We start from the raw sequence: 19,281 nt of genomic DNA, 5'->3' as shown, positions 1-19,281 counted from the left end.
GATGAAATGCCAGACATCAATAGACAGATGTACGCTTGAGGTAAATACGCGCTCATTTTAGTTAATAATTAATCAATTAACCTCCCCTCGCCAATATAGTTTACTCGCATAAGGTATCACTATTGCAGTGTTGATTGCAGGTCACAGGTCACAACCACTGTAGTTATATAACAGTTTGATGTCAAGTTAATTTGGCTCAATATTGTTGATGACATATGATGTGTTTGATTCTTTTGGTTGGAAATTATAAAAGAACCATCCATGCGTGCTACCGTCACTCCACAACAATAGCTACTTCACTGTTCAAAACTTATCCAAATAACGTCACAATTGACGAGTGCGTTAATTGCTACAACGCACAATTGATGGCGATGTACGTTCAATTAAGCGGGAATCCCCAAGACGAGGGGGTCCCACCGACGTAAGCATGTTCACACTTTCCAATAAACGTCTTGTTTGTTTGCAGGAAATAGTTAAAGTATAATTTATTTTGACATACTTCTGTGTTAAATCAAATTTTAACAGGGTTTACGTCCGAGTGGCGCACTTGGGTGATTCAAGCTTTTCTTTTACCAGCCAAAGGCGGAGCTGGAAACAAAGTTGTTCGGTTGCAGCAAACGCCGGTAGATGTCAGTGGTGGGAAGATAATGAGCTTCAATGCAAACGAAGAAATACATTTCAAAAATGATCCCAACTTGATGCAGATATTTAAGAAGACAGTGAGTTAGGAAAACTATGACCGCGTTATATTTTTAGATACGACCTACTAAAAAGGAGAACCATCTTACTTTTGCTTAACAGCCTAGTGTTAGCATATATCTAGGCTATACATTTTTCTTGCAGGAAAACGAATTCTGTAAACACTCGAGCAGTCCAACAGATTTCTCTGGCGGAAAGCCATGCAAGAGTCCATACGCAACTTACACGGTTGTAGTTCCCAAAGGCAATCACACCTGTAGTTTGGATCCTAACAACTGGATTGACGGATCTAATTGCAGAAGACTGAATCTGACAAGGTTAACGATTTTGCTTTAACTGAATTTGTTACCCAAATCTGTTTATTATAATAGGTTAGTAGCCTACTTCTAACCAGTGGTGTATTGTTTAGGACTGCGTTTAGGGGTCGCCAAAAGTTTTTGAAGCTGGGTCTAAAATTTCCGTTTTTTTCCACCCTCTCCAAAATGAGCTAGGCGCAAAAATGTGGGGTTTTAACACTTCAGAAAACTTTATATTTCACACTTTTGAAAGACAGTGTACAACCATTTTGAAACTTTATATGCCTGCCAACTATGTGTTTTCCTGTGTAGGTTGTAAAACCAAAGGCTATGCCGGGTATAGTTGGTTCGTGAAATGAGCCATAGCCCAATGCACCCCTTAATACAGTAGTGTGTACGCTCATGTACATGCAATTAACATTATAAACATTGTATGTATACTTTCAGGTTTGACACCATTCTCGTTTTTGCCCGGGTCCAATCTTGGAGCAATTATCGGTCCCGAGACGACTTTATTGGCATCACCACCAATCTTGAGCTGACAAATCGAAATTGCGGTCACCCATGTAGCACAGTCTCGCTTGACATCTTGTGGTTTGTCACAATGAGCTTGTGGGTTTCCTTCATGTTTCTGAATGATGACGTGTAAAAAAAACGGAACAACTTTCAGGATTACAGCTCAATGATGTTTATCTTCATCGTATAATTCAAATTGCAGTTCTTGTTAGATGTCTTTGTCCAATGTTATAGCTTCACGATTATAGTAGAGGGTATTATCACATATTATAAACTCAAGCATTTCCCTGTATAGCCTACATCATGTGCTTTAAAATATGATGTATGCAAAGTAATGATTTGGATTGTATCAACCTTATAAAAATATACAAGAACTACTGTAACTATCGCCCAACTATATCTATATATACTATAGCATAAAATTCGTAATATTAGAAATTCAACGCCGGAAAAGTTGGATGTTGATTTCGTTTCTAAAGGTCAGGCTGCCCACAATTTCTGTTTTTTTGCGAACTTTAGGCGACTTGCGATGACGCAATCACATAACGGGCGCTAGGCCAGAAAGGCTATGCATGGTGCCGACAAACTACAACTTTCGCAATTGCGGGCAAATTAACGTTAAAGCGCCGATATATTAAGCCGCCTATTGTTGCTTGGTGCATGAGCTTTCTGGACTAACTTACTACGTTTACAACCTGACATTCCGTGGACAGAATATTACATTCTGCTGCCTTTTATTCTAAAAAATTTTAATAAAAGCTACTGTTATTGTATTTGTTTTTGTCGCAAAGCTGCTTGATTAAATGCTGACGAATCGTAAAGACTATTTTATACATTGCACGTACAAAATATTACTTAGGCTACGTCAAGCCAAACAAAAATAAACAGAAACAATTTAATCGGACGGCTTTAACTAATTAAAACAGTTCATTTATCCAGGGTGAAAGCAAATCACCAAAACAGCTCGAACAAGCTGACCTTTGCGTGCTGGTGTGAAACCGTTACAACAGATAAGGTTAAACAAAACTTGAGGGATGACGACGGACCACCCAAAGCATCCTTTCGTTTCTCGAACGCTGTTACGTGTTATTTAAGGATTTTTTTCAAGTTTGACAGCTGAAGTAAACTTAAACTAAACCTATTTCCACAAACGTAGTGGCAAAGAAACGAGCGTCTGATACCAAGAAGAAAAAGAAGATTCTCTGGCGAAGTTGAAACTCACACCACACAAGAGTAAAAGAAATAAAAATACCACGGCCAATTCGCGTTTTGCCAGCTGGAGGGTTGGGTCTTTGTCCATAAAATCCTTGGCGGTTTCCCCTTTGACATTTCTTCTCGGGAAAGGTTTGGAAAGAACTTCGACTCCAGGAAACGTGCAAAGCGGTTCCCAACCTTCTTTGACATTGAATACTAACAGTTTATCTTTGGGAGCGTTCTAACAAAAGAAAAACAGCAGTTATAAAACCTGCAGAAAGGCTCATCTGCAATACATGAACATTGTGCCCTCTGCACTTCATTCTTGCCAACGCCATGTTGAATTGTATGGGCCCAAAGAAAATAGGCAGCATGGTTGAGCCAAAACAGGTGGTATGTGCGCATTCACAAAAATAGCCAATTTGGCTACACTTTAGGCACAACTGGATGCAGACAAATAGAGTTAATAATTCGTGATAGATTAAATGGGTCCAAGAAAATGAACTTAAACTCACTAGACACATGCTCGTTGTACGTTGATGAAAAATGACGCTTTTCCATTTAACCGGTTGTTGTTGTTTATACCAAGGCCGTATCTATTTGATATCCTATACTGTACACTCTATACATGTAGAATGCAAAGCAGTAGCCGCGAACACTCCGTTTAAATTCTGAATTTTTCTATATCGTTTTTGCGAAGTCGAAGAGAAATCACAAAAATGGCGATTAAAGGGACAACATTTGATAAAAACATTCAAGGAACATTTTATGAAGTAAAAATAAAAAATACCAGAGTTGGATTCTGGGTTGAAGTTGACCACTCCGCATTCTTCTTCTCGTTGGAAGAAGGGAGCGTGGTTTCAAGCGACGAAAGTGACCCAGTAGCTGAACTTTTCTCAAACCTTGATCCCAAGAAACCCAGGTATAGGTTAAAAGGATAAAACTCTAGTTGAACCTACTTTTTTTCAGAGCTAAGTATCCAAGGGAGACTGTATGGCCAAATACACATAAGCTTAATGCATCAAATGTTCTCAGACTGGGATGAAGAAGGTAGAGATTATACCAAGCTATGTTAGATCAAGCGATGTTGTGAATCACCGACGACCCAAGTCAAAGATGTAATGGCCACATCCTCAAGCAGAGACGGATTTGTGATGCTTGCAATGGTTTTCAGGAGGGAACTTATGGTTCCCCTTTTTACAAAAGCTTGATTTTTGCTTCCCCAAACAGACCTCTACCTAATAAATGACGTCATCATCTGTGGCACAATATTGACGGCTGAGTTCTTTATTCATCATGGGTCTGTGTCTGTTATCCTTCTTTTTTCATTGGCCACGACTTTTTTAATCACCACTGTTACGTATATAGCTGCAGTATTTACCATGAAAACATTGCAAAATCGTTTTTAAATATTTAATTTGCGCGTCACCCAGCTTAATAATTAATAAATCTTCGCCAAGTTACATTTAACATAAGCGCACAAGTGCACTCACGTATTCATTCCGATAAAAATAGCACAGTCAGTAAAAGTCATTGGAGCAACCAGTGTGACAAACTCACTACAAGCATTCTAGAATATTCTGCAAAACAGCAAAGTTTAGTCATGAAAGTCATTTGCGCGGGATATTCAAAGACCGGCACCAAGTCAATGCAGGCCGCTCTGACCGAGCTTGGCTACAATGTTTATGATTACATGGAAAACTTCGCCTACCTCTACGATGACTGGATGAAGATACTAAAAGAAGGGGGAACTACTGAAGACTTTCGTCGAATGTTCGAGAATGTCGACGCCGTTACCGACCTTCCTTGCTATTATTTTTGGGATGAAATCCATAAAGCGTTTCCAGAAGCAAAGGTAGATGCGTAGAATAACAGTAGAATCGAAACACTGCAAAAATTTTAAAGTATTTGTTGGATAAATCTTCGATCTATGATTGTCATTACATTTGTTTGATTATTACATTCAACGTGACTATGATCTTTCTTCTGTGCATATAACCTAACTCATGCACTGTCGCGTTTAGGGATGGAGGGAGGGCAATGCCCTTTCACGAACCCAACACTTTTCGGCCATAGACCTTTCTTACGTTTTCATTTTTGCTTCTTTACCGCATATCCTTGGCTGCGACTACGTTTCAGCTATAACCTAAATAGAAAAACATTTAATACAGACTGGTATACTGCGTTTGAAAATTGTTGCATACGGCTTTACAAATATCCCTGTACACGGCGTTTCAAAATAGTACTTCATAAATTGGCGGCTATTGTACGTAACCTGCATAAACATAAAGATACATTTCATTCCAAAACAAATTTTAAGCGTTTTTAGGCGTAAAACTTCAAATGTTTTAAAAATCTAACTTTGTGGGTATGGACGGAAGATCAAAATCCAAGTAGAGCTTTTAAAAAACTTTGCCCCTCCTCCCTTCGCCTTCCTAAATATGCCGCTAAAAATCACGGCATACTTTGCATCATGGACAATCAAATTACTTTCAAACAAGCATAAGTACCGTACGTATAAAAGATTAGAATAGAAATATTTTTACTCAATTTTTGTAGGAAATCACGGTTTCACTGCTCGGTACAAATCGAATATATTTTTCCTTAAATTAACTCTCGCGATTGTTGGTTTGATGCCAGATTTTAGCCAAAAAACGTAAAAGCAACTAACTAAAATGAGATATTGAGCGAATGTGACAATAAACTAGTTTATTTTTAACATTTTATTTTCCTTTACAACCTGTAGATTATCCTGACTACGAGAGACAATGAAGATATTTGGGCTACCAGCTTGCGCAATCAATTCAAGGCGCAGGAAACATCAATCTTTTCTTTAATATGGTTGCTCTCGCCTACCATGATGAGAATGCATAAGTTTGGAAAGCACGTCAGTAAGTTCAAAATATGTGGCCAGTTTAACTATATCGGGCGCGGCAAAAACATCGGGAACTTTTCGTCTTAAGCAATCAGCAATGCTTAATTGTACTCGATGGAATTTATTGCATCAAATTGTATTTTGGGATTACCGTTCATAACTTTATTCCTTTGTGTTTTTGTTTGCTTGCAAAGTAATGACTGGACTTGGTATAAACATGAAATTCAATTTTTTCGGGCCAAGGCCTCTAAACATCGACTTGGCAAGAATGAAATACAGAAGACACAATGCTCATGTATTGCAGGTAAAGTCAGAATTTATCACTACAAGTTGGATGAAAATATGAAGTAAAATTTGTTAAAACTCCAAATGGTTATTTAGCAAACCGCTGTCTGTCCATATAATGAATTCTACTACACTCTCAAGTCTTAAGTTAATTTACGTCATAAAGTAAATTATTTGCTCAACTAAAAAGCATTATTAGCTCACACGAGGGAGAATAAAGCCTACATGTGTATACACTACATGCTATAAGGATACTGGTACTTTATCATAACAATATATTTAACGTTTTCAGGAGGCCCCAAAGGACAAACTGCTGGTATTCAATGTCAAGGAAGGTTGGGAACCGCTTTGTACGTTTCTTGGAGTTGAGGTTCCTTCCAAACCTTTCCCGAAAAGAAACGTGAACGCAGATATAGTGAATGAGCTTCGGGAAAAAGACCCGTCTCTGAAGCGAGCAAGACGCGAATTGGCTGTGATAACGTCGCTTTTTCTGTTATCATGTGCTGGAATTGGTTTGACCTTTGCGAGGAAGTCACCCTTTTACTTCTGGCATGAAAAACTTATCTGTCTCCCGAAATTATTTTGGGGATAAAGCTAAGAAAAAATATGGAAAAGAAAATTGTAAATGTTTGCTGATTACACCTTCCAAGAAATTTTTTACGCGTTTTTGTACTTTTTTCTTTTGTGCCAATTATAAACATTTATGACCAAGCGGACTGTTTTCATGAAAAATTCCTAGCTTAGAACTAAAAGTTTTCTTTTGTCTTAAAAATTGGTCCTCAACGCGTGCTTAACTGTTATTTAAGTACTTCTCCTGAATAAAATATATATGCTATGTGGTTAAGTTTTTTCTTACCAGACGTAGTTTTTTGTCAGTTGCAAAATAGCATGATTTGAAACTCGCTTTCTATCCAACCAAGGGAAAAGAATATTTTCATTGCTTTCAGAAAAAATGGTTTAATGTAGTTTTACTTATTGTACATGTGACGAAAATACCAAGATAGGCTACGTTTTTCAGTGACAGAAATACAGACTTGCCCAACGTATATAGGCTAACTTAGGCAACCAAAACATAGTAACCTAAAACAATTTTTCCGCCTTTGATATTGGGCAGCAATTAGCAAACACTAACGCCGTTGTTTGTTGTGCTCATATGCGGATGGCAGTAGCAAACATAATAGGCTTATACGTATGGTTAATTATTAATTATAAACCGCCATTAAACAATCGAGCCTCCTAGGGGTATTATGTATATACTTGTTCACATGTCGCATGTGCCGGAGTTATTTGTTGTGTGGTTGAAAGGTTGTGCGACGGTATTGCTCTAAAGTTCTTGGCAATTGCGGAAAATCATTTGAGTACATGAGAAAAAGCTGGTAAAGCTAGGCTTCCATATTATACGAAAAGCTTACAGCATACTTTAACAACATTAAAATCGACGCTATTGATAACATACAGCCTGCTGGTCACTTAGTAATCTTGTATTGAACTTTCCAAGTGTACAAACACAGATGTTAGAAAATCAGATTATATATGATGGCCTTGCTAGCTGTCACCACATCAGTAGCAAGTCAATGTTATCAATATATTCTTTTTACTTTCAAACATCTAAAGAAGTTTTATAATAGCGATAGCATTAAGTTATAAATCACAAAATGCTGCCATATATTAAATACTGTGTAATTTGTTCTGCTAATGGTAATTTACGTACACAACGTAGACCTATGATAAATTAATAGTTATCATCTTCATAATTTAAAAAGAAAAAAAACTTTACAGTGGATATCAAGAGCCCAATACCACATGTTTCATGAGTTTTCTGAAAGTGATCTTTGTGTAGAATTAGTCACACGAGCATGAACTGTCTACATATGCTTTAGCATGTTTGTTTTAAAACTATGGAAATGTTTATTCTTCTACGACAGGCCTGCACAACTCAAAATGATACAAGGGCCGCAATAAGAAAAACTATTTTTCGCTGGCCGTTTACTACTACTTGATGTAACCTTTGTAACGTGTATACAATAAAATATAGTCGAATAGGAGATATCGCCGAGTCAGGGAAAAATGAAATGTTATTAGTAGGGCAACCAGTTTTTTGACCTAAAAATTTTAAATTTTGACCTTAAAATTTGCAAATTTTGACCTCATTTTGACCTAAAAAGTTTACATTTTGTCCTTATTTTGACCTAAAACGTTTAAATTTTGACCTCATTTTGAAAAACGGTATACTGATAGTCTCTACACTCCCTACAGCAACTTTCTAATCTAAAGCTGCATTTAAAAATGACAAAATGCTTTTCTAGTGTTGACTTTTTTTTCGTTTCTGCGTATTAAGATTGACAACTTGCAGTTTCAAATGCAATGCCGTCACATCGTGACCTCACCAAACGCGCTGAAAAGCCTTCCCTCTCTTTGTGGCTTTGGTTCTAAGTAAAATTTGCGGGACTGGAATTGTTTGCGGTACAAGAAAAGAGAAAAACGGAAGAATAATATTACAAAATGGTTACAAAATTACAAGTTTAATAGATTTTGACCTAAAAAAAAAGACCTAACGAAACAATTTGACCGTATTTTGACCTAACGTAACATTTTGACTTTATCTGACCTAATAACTTCTATACCACACGTCGTACAAAGCTGAAATTTGTTTTGTGCTTGTTTCATAGCATTCTGAGCAGGTAAAAAAAATTGACCATATTGACTTTTGGTTGCCCTAGTTATTAGTTATTACATCGTGGGCCGCATTAAAATACTGTGCGGGCCGTATGTTGTGCAGGCTTGTTCTACTAAGTGTGGTTTTCCCTCGGGCAAGCGCAAGTACAATTTAGGTTGCAACCTGCAAGCTGGGAACCTTGATAGTGCCACGGTGCATTACGTTTGAAATAAAACCTTGTCTTTTGAAACGAAGTTTTTATTTCTTAACACTAGAAGGACGGGGCGCGTCAATTGACGCATTTTCAACCTAAGTTCATCTATAACTTTTAAGTGGTGCATCGCACAACCGTGATATTTCCTGACTTTTCCTACATTAGTGTTAGGTAACTAACCCATGAATATGAAGTTTTTATTTTACCGGTAGAGATAATTAACGTGGTCACTACCTAGAAGGACGGGGTGCGTCAATTGACGCATTGTTATTTCACACTACAAAAACCAGTTCTCGCGATAGAGAGCATTGTTTTCTTTCTGCTAATAATTACATGGTTTATCGAATTAGGTCACAGCTGCCAGCACAGGGGTGTAACAAACGTGTTGACAAACTATGCAAGTCGACTTTTCCGCAAAACAGAGTAGTTTCGTCACAAGCGCAGCCTAATATCGGAATTTTTAACGTTTATCGAAGCGTAAGTGTAGTAAGAGTTTCTTAGTTGGATAAATTAGATAAATTCGTCGGGTCGGTGGTTGCTCGTGGCGTGACAGGAGGGCGCAATTTCCCTGTGAAGAGTTTGTGGGGGAATTCGTGGGGATGTCCGATGTTTTCCCAAACCATGGCAAGAGACAGGTTTCTGGAGCTCATACGATTCCTTCGCTTCGATCTGAAGACGGAAAGGCGTAGGAATCTATTGCATGATAAATTTGCACTCGCTTCACAACTTTGGAACAGTTTTATATCAATCTGCCAAAAAGCACTCATTTCACAGTGGAAGATAACTGTGGATGAGCAACTATTGCCGTGTAAGGCACGCTGCAAGTTCATCCAATATATGGCCAATAAACCAGACAAGTTTGGTCTAAAGTTCTGACTGGCAGTTGACGTCGAAAACAAATATTTATTCAACGGTTTTCCTTGCGTTGGAAAAGATGACGCAAGGTGCCCCCAAGGGAGTGTGCCCACCGACGTTGTACTGAAACTCATGGCTCCGCTTTTTGAAGGAGGTTACAACGTCACTTGCGATAATTTTTTCACCTCAATTGACCAGGCGTTGCGACTTGCGGAAAAGAAGTGCAGCCTCGTAGGGACAATGCGCCAGAACAGGAGAGAAGTCCCGGAAGAGTGCAAGAAGAAAAAGGAGTTACGTGAAACAGAAGTGTTTAGGCACGACGGCTTGTATTTTCAATGCGATTGCTTTTGTTAATTAAAATGAACATAGCGGACATGCGATTTAAGTAGTTTTTTCGGAGCAACAGCACAGTTTTCTCAACAAAAAACGTTAGATTTGCGCCGTTTTCACCTTTTGCGTCAATTGACGCACCCCGTCCTTCTAGGTATACGAAAATTGCCGTCCTTCTAGTGTTAAACGTACTGACAGTTGGCCGCCATGTACTGTACACACAACATTCCTAAGAACCGTCCTTTGACGAAAAGAATTGAAACTTTAAATTTGACGCAGCAATAAAACCCGCTGTCTTACGAGGTGAATCACCTTAATCACCGTAATTGTTTCTGCTTTCAGTGCTATGAATAAAACCGTAATTCCTTGGCATAAATCGCTTGTTTTGGAAGAAGTTTACGAATCGTAACAGTAACGCGCATTATCACACTGATAATTGCGCGCATCATTGCAAGAATAAAAATCATAAACGTGTGCAATTGAGCTTTACACTTGCAGAAGATATCAGGACCACAGTCAGCAACGAATGAAATCCCAACATGGGTCAAAACAACATCCACAGTACGACGCAATCACACGAGCTGGCAATTGAGCTAAAAAGTTAGAAGTTGAAGAATAAAATTTTTCGCTAAGGGCAGGAAGTATTAAATAGCAACAGCGCAGGAAAAATCCCTGAGCTCATCCAGTTCATTTTCTATCGTCCATTCATCTCGTAGAGGATCATAGACTTCGAGTGTCTTTGAATTTCTGGAATTATATGAAATTATTTTAATCCAAAATTCGCACGCCTGGGCGAATACAAAAGTTTCTAGAAACCAGAGCTCAGTGCGTCACAATACGAAATGTGACGTGTGCAGGGCTGCTCACCCTCCGCTGACGTAAATCTTTGAACCAACCACGCAAGCGGAATGAAATCTTCTCGGTTGGTTCATCGAAGCTACTTCGGACCAAATGTCGGTGTATGGGTTGTATTTTTCGACCGAAGACAGATTTGACGCGTCTTTCGTGCGAGTTCTGCCGCCTGTCGAGGTCGAAAAGTCGGCGAAAATAAATTTAATTGTTCCTTATCTTACTAAGCAACAAAAATTATATAAGAAAGTTAGAAGTGCAAACACCAATAAAAAACAACAGACAGTTACTGTGCTTTTTCAATCAAACGCAACAATATGCCTGCATATGGGCCGATATTATTTTTACCAGCTACAAGAGCAAGGGCTAATAGTTGCATTGACGTATATTCAATATCAAATTACCTATTGCATAGATTTCATAATTAAGAACGACAGCTGCGAGGCCGTATCTGGGCGTGTTCATCGGGGACAACGAGGACCATCGACCGGATTTTGGATCGTAGGACTCCGCCGATTGGTCGTCTGAATTACAACCACCGATGGCATAGAGAAGGCCTATATAAGTAAGTCTTAACTGACATGAATTGCATGTGCTTATACAGTGAAGAAATACCAAGCAATGCGAATAATAATACAGGTAACACACAGCACAACAAATATGACAAACATTCTAACCGGCCTAAAGAATGTAAAGTGCTTTTTAATGTAGGCAGTAGAATCATTTTCTATTTTGCCTCCTCGGCGCCAAGTTTTAGCCTAAAGGTGACGGTGCTACTTAAGTGCAAATAATGTCCCTGGTCGCATTAATGCTCATACTAAGACTCATACTAAGGGAAAGAAGTATTCAGGGACTTACCCTGAAGGCAAACTAAAGCGTGACCATATCGAGGCCAGAGCATGTTGGTCAAGTTGGACCATTTGTTGTTTTCAAAGTCGTAACATTGTCCAGAAGCGGAAGACCATTCAGTTGGCGTCTTTCCACCGACCACGTAAACGCAACCTGACGAGGAAAAAGATGGTGACAAGCGAAAAGATTTTGCTAGAAGAACGTTCACTGCATTCGATTTTAAAGAGCGAAACCCTAGTCTTTTAGAGCTCATCCGTGAATTCCTTGCAACTTCACTTTGCTGTAGTCTTTAACGATATAAGCATTCTGATATTACCACCGAGCAAACCAAAACACACATATATCAGAGCTTGTACTGTAATAACGCGGTATGTTTTACAGCTATTTAGATATGAACGATAAGGGGAGTGGGAAGATACTTGGAAAATTGGAAAAATACGCTAACTATGTCTTAGTAGGTTAAACTGGTAAACTGAGTCGGTCTAAACTGGCAAAGTGCAACCAACCTTGACACAAGGCAGATGCCGCGGCCTCGCGCCGCATATTTAAATCGGCCACTTCAACCCAGCGATTTTCACCTTTCAAGGATAGAATTTCTACGGATTCGCTTTCTTTACCGCCAATGACGCAAACTTCATCGTCGTACCTTACGGCAGAGGCGGCAAAATGATCACAATTCATATCCTAAAAATGAAACTATCAGCAATTGCGAATGACATTTTAGAGCAACAAGCTGTTTTTAACAGTGAAGCATATAATTGAAGGAAACATTAAAAAGGAAATTAATTCTTGAAAGCACAATAATCATTATACCGTAATTTCGGTCCACTTTTTACGTTCGATTTCATATTTTATTACTTTTCGTTCACATTTGTCGCCGCCAAAAATAAGAATTCCACCCTTGCGATCTGAACATGGACAATTGGAGATTTTTAGTCATGAAAAGTTTAAAATAACAGAGATTAAGATTTCATTCAAATTGTTAGTAAATAATATAATAATATGACATGGTTACATATGCGCATATCAAAACGTTGTTACAAGTTATGAATTTCCTATGGGAGCAGAGTACAAATGAGCTTTTTACAGCTCCTATAACATGCAAGTCAAAAAAAACACATATTTCAAGCTTCCTTGTCAAGAAAAAGAGAAAAACCACACCTTGCTTTAGCCTTTTCACTGAACGCTTTTTGCTTCGTAGGAGAAAGGAGTCACAAAAGGTAACAACAAATTTGTGGTTCTTTTTCGTCAACTCCTGCATCAAACAAAGAATGCTTTCAATTTAAGAACAACAAAGTAACAATGACCAAATGCACAAAACTACCGCATAGTAAGTTGTACATACGAAAAAGGATAACTACATTTTGGCAGTGTTATTTTCACCTCATTTGCGAGAAGACTTTTTATGTAACATCTTGATAATTTTTCAATTTTAACAAGCGCAAATAACTGATCCAAATGTTTTTCCCGTGTCAAAAGATCGTGTTTTACCCAATCCAAGACTGCAGCACAGATGACATCCTCAGAGGCACACTGAAACATAAAAACTGCTTTTTCAACATTCTCAACAAAAAAAACCTTTCGGAAATTATATTACTGAAATTATGACTTCACAGTAAATAAAATATAGGTACGTTAGAAAAAATAACACTTATAAACCAACAAGGAATGGAAAAAACACAAAATTTAAAAAATTACAATTAACCAGACCCTAGCAAAATAAGTGACCACCTTTTTATTGCTTGTTTTTAAAAGTTTGATCACATCTTCCAACGAAAGTTCTTTAAATTCTTCTTCAGCCACAACCACATCAAAGTTTTCAGTAATAACAAGTCTGGCAGCTTGGGCCAGTTCCTTCATGTCATAACGCTCGGAGTAGACCATGATGCTTAAGCTGTTTGCTGGGCTTAGGTTGTCTTTGAGGAATGATTCGCAATATTTCTTTATGACTGAAATTAACAAAATGCAAATGAAATACGCAATCATGACTTAAAGTTAAACACTTTTTATGACAGTTTTAAAAGATCTGGTAATCCAGAACAAAGAAAAAGATGCAGTAATATCAATTTTTCAACTACTGTGATATCTGCTTTGAATAAGTTTTCTCCACTCACAGGGAACTTGCATGAACTCGGCAGCATACAGAAGCTGTAACACGTTGCTCATGGTCACAGTTATTTTGCAAGTGTAGATAAAGTCTATAATGGAATCCATTGTCTGAATCTCAATGGTTTGTATGTTTATTTTGCCTTGTTGCTTCTCTTTCATCTAAAAATTCAAAAGGTAAATATAAAGAAAACAAACACACTGACATACCAACACATTTTATTTCACACCTATTTTTATATTTGTCTCTGTGATATTTATCCTAATATTGAACAAAAGCACCTCTGTAGTTAACATTTTCCTAAAAAAGTGAGACACCACGGCGATAACACATCTGTGAACTGGCCACTCATGTGAGTCGATACATATTGTGACATCACAGAACTCCTTAAGGTTGTTTCTGTCTCTGAAAGCAGATTACTAATGTTGCAATCTATTAGTATAAAACCTTTCCTTGATTAAACCTTTACGCTTTTTCAGTTTTTAATATAATTAAGTTATACTCAACAAATTGAGAGTAATTGACAGCCCAGAATACAGAATCTCTATAAGCAAGAAACCTGTTTAAATTTTTTAATACTGCAGAAGAATGACAACTTTCGAAAACTTTTTCATAATTTTCTTCATTTGATGATTGACTGAGCGGTGATTCCATGATGATTCAAAATAAAATAATAACTCAACAGACTATGCAGACATACAGAAAAATAAAACTTAAAAACATCTGGCAAATATATTTTTCAAATAGTTAAATTTTAAGTTAATCAACTGTAAAAGTCCGGTTTGCTAGTGTATCTACAACAGCATATAGGCCTACAAAGCTGAAAGATTCGTCTTCTCGCCAAACACACTTCAGTTTTGTCATTTAACTGAATCTCCAATCTCATATCCAACATATGCTAGTTGTATAAATGCTTTCTTCAAAAGACATGCATGATTAGCGCAAACTTTTGCTTTCGAATAAATTTCTTTTTCTTTTCCTCTAAATTCTTGACGAAACGGATCTCTTTTCGTTTTGAACTCTCATATCATGATTGATTGTTGAGGAATTATTATGTAAAAATTTCTTCGGTATTGCCTAATAACCTCTTTTCATTTAGGCCTTCATATCGGACTGCAAAAGCATAAGAGACCCGGAAAAACGTCATGATTGTTTTTACCACTATGTTATTAAACCAATATTGCTACAAACGCTAAACAATGTTATGCTTTAACATTTCCAGAGTCTCTTATTCTTTAACCTGTAAGCACTGTTAACTTACTAACAAAAACACAACAGCTTATGCCAACCAATAGGCTACAAAGCCTACTAAGACTTTTGGCTACACTTGTAAAGCCGAAAATGTTAAAATTTACATGAGTATGTACAAATTCCCATGTTTCAACATATGGCCAAAACAGACAAGTCCCTGTGCTCAGTCACGGGTCTAATTCCATCGTTAGCACCTACAGTACATAACATACAATTCCCAAGGGATTTCGCAGAAAAAAAACAAAAAAATGAAATTTCCCCTTTTAAAACACTTTAGTCAGGGGAAGTCCCCATGAAGAAAGGATTCTTTCTTTGTCAAAATCACCTAACGGACAGGTTTTCAATACAAGCTGTAATAACTATGACAACAAAAATCTTTTCAAAACAACTGAATAGATAAAAACTAAAACAATATGATAATTCTGTTTAAAAGAGAATAAAACTTGAAAGAAATACCAATGAGTTTTTATCAAATTTGGAGAAATATACTGGAAAAAGATCTTTTCTTTTGACAATATTGATTTGTCAGTGAATATTGGAACAATTAGGCTGTAGGACGTCAAAATGAAACAAAGCGAGAACAGAAACTTTTATACTATACTTGCGCTATAATGCAAATTCTAAAACGCTTTAGTCAAAGTGATGATCGCGTCGTTTGTAACTGGGTCATTTGTCTTAGACATCTGCAAAACCTGACATAAAAATCATAAATCTGACATAAAATAGGAGGGTGTCTATCCCATGAACACGTTTGAAATAAAGCAACGGCTGAACAAATAAAAGATTACCTGCATGCTTACAAAGAAAAAGCCTTACAAGAAAAGGACTTGCTACCATATTTGGTGGTTAACAAATTACTTTCGAGACCAATAAGGCAAACAAGCAACTTAGTTATTCAATAGAACGCGCATCGTTTAATCAGAATACAATTTAGACAACAAATGACCACAACCGGTAACTTACACCAATGTTAGGTTATGCCGGTACCTTCCAAATACCAACGGTCTACTGCTATTGCCTGTGCAGTAGGCTAAAAGATTCTCTTTGATCATCAGTGCGACGCGAGGCACAGGTGATTAACGCCGAAAGCACACATTCCTGAATGCGCCTGCTATGCATCTTAAGATCCTTGCATGCAAGGGTTTGAAGCCAAATGCCAATTCGTCGATTGTAACAAAATTGTACCTAGTTTATCAACTTGTTGCAAATAATTAATAGTACTATAAGTAGGACTTTACTCCTTGCATTTAGGCATTGTAGGCAATATTTGCACATGGATGAATTAGATATTCCAGTAAGACAGGAAACAAATGTTTTTAGATCAAAAATGATTTTGAATTCAGAAATATAGGCCGATTTCGATTTATTGACTCGACCGAAGAAAAAAAAGGAATTGCAAAAGCTGTACATATACAGCAGCCTAGTAGCCCATACACTGAAACAACTTTAATTATATGATTCCCTACCGCCAAACTCTTTATATAACAATATGTGTATATAAAAACTAAGCTACTACGAAAGTCATTGCTTAATTAACATTAGCCTGTCACTAAAATGCAAGTGCGACGGTATGGCTACGTACAAACCCAGCCAGACAAAAGCAGTAGTAGCAACAAAAGGGTTTTACCAGTTTTTAGTTTCGGTTGCCAAAGTTGCTCCATTTCTTTATCAACCAGCGGAAGCGCCGCTTTTCATGAAGTAGCGGCTGCTCATCTCTGGGGTCCAGATGGTATGAATTTAAGCTATGACATCACAAGTGCAGTGCCACTGAGCAATGTTATATAGGTGCCTGAGATTTGTGGGGCTTGATAAAGCCTGCCAGTTTCTATACACTGTTTCTGTACATGTCACATCTTGTTTTTGCATTCATTAATTAATTATCATCATACGCTAAACGCAGCTTACGTTTGCAAGCAAAGGTCACACAGTTGTGGAAGCGGCGCTGTGGCAGCATTGCACACCTGTTTAGTACAAATATTCATTTCAATCGGACTGCCTGAAAACCTTTTGTAGATTTTTAGCGGTAGGCCTATTTTCGCTTTAGAAAATGTTTGCAACCTAAATTTTATTTACAATTTAAGTATTTTACTAAAACGTTCGGCGAATTTACTTAATAGTAAAAAAGTTACTCACATTCATTTAGTGCTACTTACGAGACGGATGGTATCGGTGTAAATTGCCGCATTCTGTAATCACGATTAAGGCTAAAGCGACAAGGTAAAGAAAAACTGGACCGCTGTGTTACGTTTTACACAACATATCCTACAGCATTGCTTAGGCTACTTTTTCAGTAGTTTTTCTTGCTTTGCTACACCACTGCTTACGCAATAAATATACTATGGTTGCCACCAGGCATTATAATCATCAAATACAAGGCACAACTGGTGAAAATTTCTGTTTTTTACGATATTTACGACGTAAATAGTCATCGTTTGCATAAATTTACGATTACATTTGCGTAAATTTTACGCAATGTTTTGTGGTGAACAACATAAAAGCAATGTGACGTAACCATTAGCCATTGTTAAGATATAACTTCAGACTATGAATCCCTTTTATGTTAAAAATGTAATATTGAATTTGAGAAGAAAGTTGCAAAAGTACAAGTAGTTTCAGAATCATAAGGTAAAAAAAGTGTGAATTTTATTAAAATAAATATAGTTTCTGTAGCTTTAATTATACGTTTTGTCTGAGGGACTAGTTACGGTACTGGACGAAATCGTAAAGGGTTACTGGAGTAAAAATAATATCAATAATTAATTAGAGGTGTGGTAACGACTTCAATTAAAGACTCGGCTTGTGTTCGAATCGAACTGCTTTTTTCGTAGAATTGAATTCTTTCTAAGCCCTTTTCTAGAAATAAAAACAAGCCTATACTTGAGTCAATATTTGAAATAACACGGCTTGTCTGGAGTCAATTTTTGTTGATTAAGTTTCTGTATTTGGGTAAAAATAAAAGTAGTCCATTTCTGTTTGTGTAAATTGCCGCATTCAGCCAAAAGGGCTTTGATAGGTATTTTGAATGAAGTTTATCTACAAACGCATAAGCCGAGGCTTAGACTCAAGTTTTATAAGACTTGGAAACGTTTCCTATTGACAGAAGAGCTATTTTTGCTTTTACTGTGACTTTTATCGGCTTCAAATAATAACTAATTTTAACCACATCTTACAAAGTTACAACGGCTCGAATTTAATTTAAAAAATGATTTTATTTATAACTAAATGTTTATAAAATGGTTACGACAAAATATTTTGCAGTATGTCAACGCTTACCGACCAGGATGCAAAGAAATCGCGCATTCCAACGCCAAGGAGTAAAAAGCAAAAACTAGCTGTTGTCAGTCCAGCTAAAAACCCTGGCCCGCCGCGCTGTGCATTTTCATCAACGCCTAGAACAAGATCAATGAAGCCATTAACATACAAACCGATATCCAGCAGGACCTCCGTCACCCAAACCAGAATCAACTCTCCAAAAAAGGAAAAACCAAGTCCCAAACCATCGCAAACGTCGACTAATTGTTCAAACAGCGTTCTGCGTCGGCAACGACGCGCGGTTTCGGACCAGATTTTTGACAGCGTGATGTCGCAGGCAAATTCAGCTGGTAGCTTGAAGGATGAGCTGGACATTAATCAGCGATTCGATTCAAATGAAGCGGATAAAAAATCAGATGGGACAGTTTACTTCAACCAGTCAACCCAGGAACCGGTTTTCATACCAAAACTTATTGGAGTCGGGGACGATGGAAAAAGCTGTTTTGCCGATAATTGTGTCAGGGTTTCCATCGACAAAAAGCTGCTTGTCAGCATTAAAACCTGGTAGGTAATTTAAGCTAGCAAGTAACATTACTGTAAATTAAATTTCCACACATGTTCCGTTAAGGCCATGCAAATGAATAAAAACGATGTTTAAGCGTAGTTGGTTATAAATTTACATGTCACTTCACAGGGCAGAGAAGGAAAAGCAGAATATAGACGAAACACTGCGGCGATTGTCCGAGAAAAAGAATACGATTTTAAGCAGATCAACCACAGAGCATAAAGATAACGTCTTTGACTTAAAAGACGTAAACATTCCCTGCGTTATGTTTGCATAACTTTGTCATTTCGGTAAATCTTACACAGTTACATTTGTAAATTGACCAGTCGACTTTAAAGCTATGTAAAAGTTGAAAAAAATGGATAAATTTGGCAATTTGAATCGAGTTTTCAGCGCATGGTACGGACTTTTGTGATTTCAAACACGAACCTTCTCCAACACGACCGTGGTTAGTTTTGCAGGGAAGAATACCCCCAGTAAGCCAAAAA

At 37.4% G+C, this 19,281-nt stretch overlaps 4 protein-coding genes across 5 annotated transcripts; 3 read left to right on the top strand and 1 right to left on the bottom strand.

Moving 5' to 3' along the window:
• Window positions 1-144: 144 nt before the first annotated feature.
• LOC143448463 (uncharacterized) lies at window positions 145-2,194 on the top strand. Of its 2 annotated transcripts, XM_076948225.1 has the most exons (4): window positions 145-421; window positions 577-719; window positions 844-1,016; window positions 1,443-2,194. In XM_076948225.1, exons 2-4 carry the CDS (start codon window positions 648-650, stop codon window positions 1,642-1,644), a joined length of 447 nt encoding a protein of 148 aa, XP_076804340.1. In that variant the 5' UTR covers window positions 145-421; window positions 577-647; the 3' UTR covers window positions 1,645-2,194. The 2 variants fall into 2 exon arrangements, with proteins under 2 accessions (XP_076804340.1, XP_076804341.1); XM_076948226.1 differs by having other exon boundaries at window positions 145-719.
• A 2,003-nt stretch (window positions 2,195-4,197) lies between these two features.
• LOC143448462 (uncharacterized) lies at window positions 4,198-6,671 on the top strand. Its single transcript, XM_076948224.1, has 4 exons — window positions 4,198-4,560; window positions 5,452-5,596; window positions 5,775-5,884; window positions 6,158-6,671. The coding sequence occupies exons 1-4, from the start codon at window positions 4,309-4,311 to the stop codon at window positions 6,455-6,457; spliced, it is 807 nt and encodes a 268-aa protein (XP_076804339.1). The 5' UTR covers window positions 4,198-4,308; the 3' UTR covers window positions 6,458-6,671.
• Window positions 6,672-10,282: 3,611 nt separating this feature from the next.
• Window positions 10,283-14,475, bottom strand: LOC143448461 (kelch-like protein 12). Its single transcript, XM_076948223.1, has 12 exons — window positions 14,285-14,475; window positions 14,007-14,130; window positions 13,733-13,886; window positions 13,350-13,567; window positions 13,002-13,151; window positions 12,780-12,873; window positions 12,432-12,526; window positions 12,125-12,302; window positions 11,628-11,771; window positions 11,174-11,326; window positions 10,788-10,941; window positions 10,283-10,667 (listed from the first exon to the last, which is right to left on the bottom strand). Exons 1-12 carry the CDS (start codon window positions 14,377-14,379, stop codon window positions 10,565-10,567), a joined length of 1,662 nt encoding a protein of 553 aa, XP_076804338.1. The 5' UTR covers window positions 14,380-14,475; the 3' UTR covers window positions 10,283-10,564.
• Window positions 14,476-17,507: 3,032 nt separating this feature from the next.
• Window positions 17,508-19,233, top strand: LOC143449671 (uncharacterized). Its single transcript, XM_076949965.1, has 3 exons — window positions 17,508-17,601; window positions 18,235-18,792; window positions 18,923-19,233. Exons 2-3 carry the CDS (start codon window positions 18,236-18,238, stop codon window positions 19,068-19,070), a joined length of 705 nt encoding a protein of 234 aa, XP_076806080.1. The 5' UTR covers window positions 17,508-17,601; window position 18,235; the 3' UTR covers window positions 19,071-19,233.
• The last annotated feature ends 48 nt before the right edge of the window (window positions 19,234-19,281 follow it).

This window comes from Clavelina lepadiformis, chromosome 3 (genome assembly GCF_947623445.1).
Source record: "Clavelina lepadiformis chromosome 3, kaClaLepa1.1, whole genome shotgun sequence".
NCBI classification, from domain to species: Eukaryota; Metazoa; Chordata; class Ascidiacea; order Aplousobranchia; family Clavelinidae; genus Clavelina; species Clavelina lepadiformis.
Note: the sequence above shows the minus strand (reverse complement) of the source record. Positions and strands in the feature narration are given on the sequence as shown.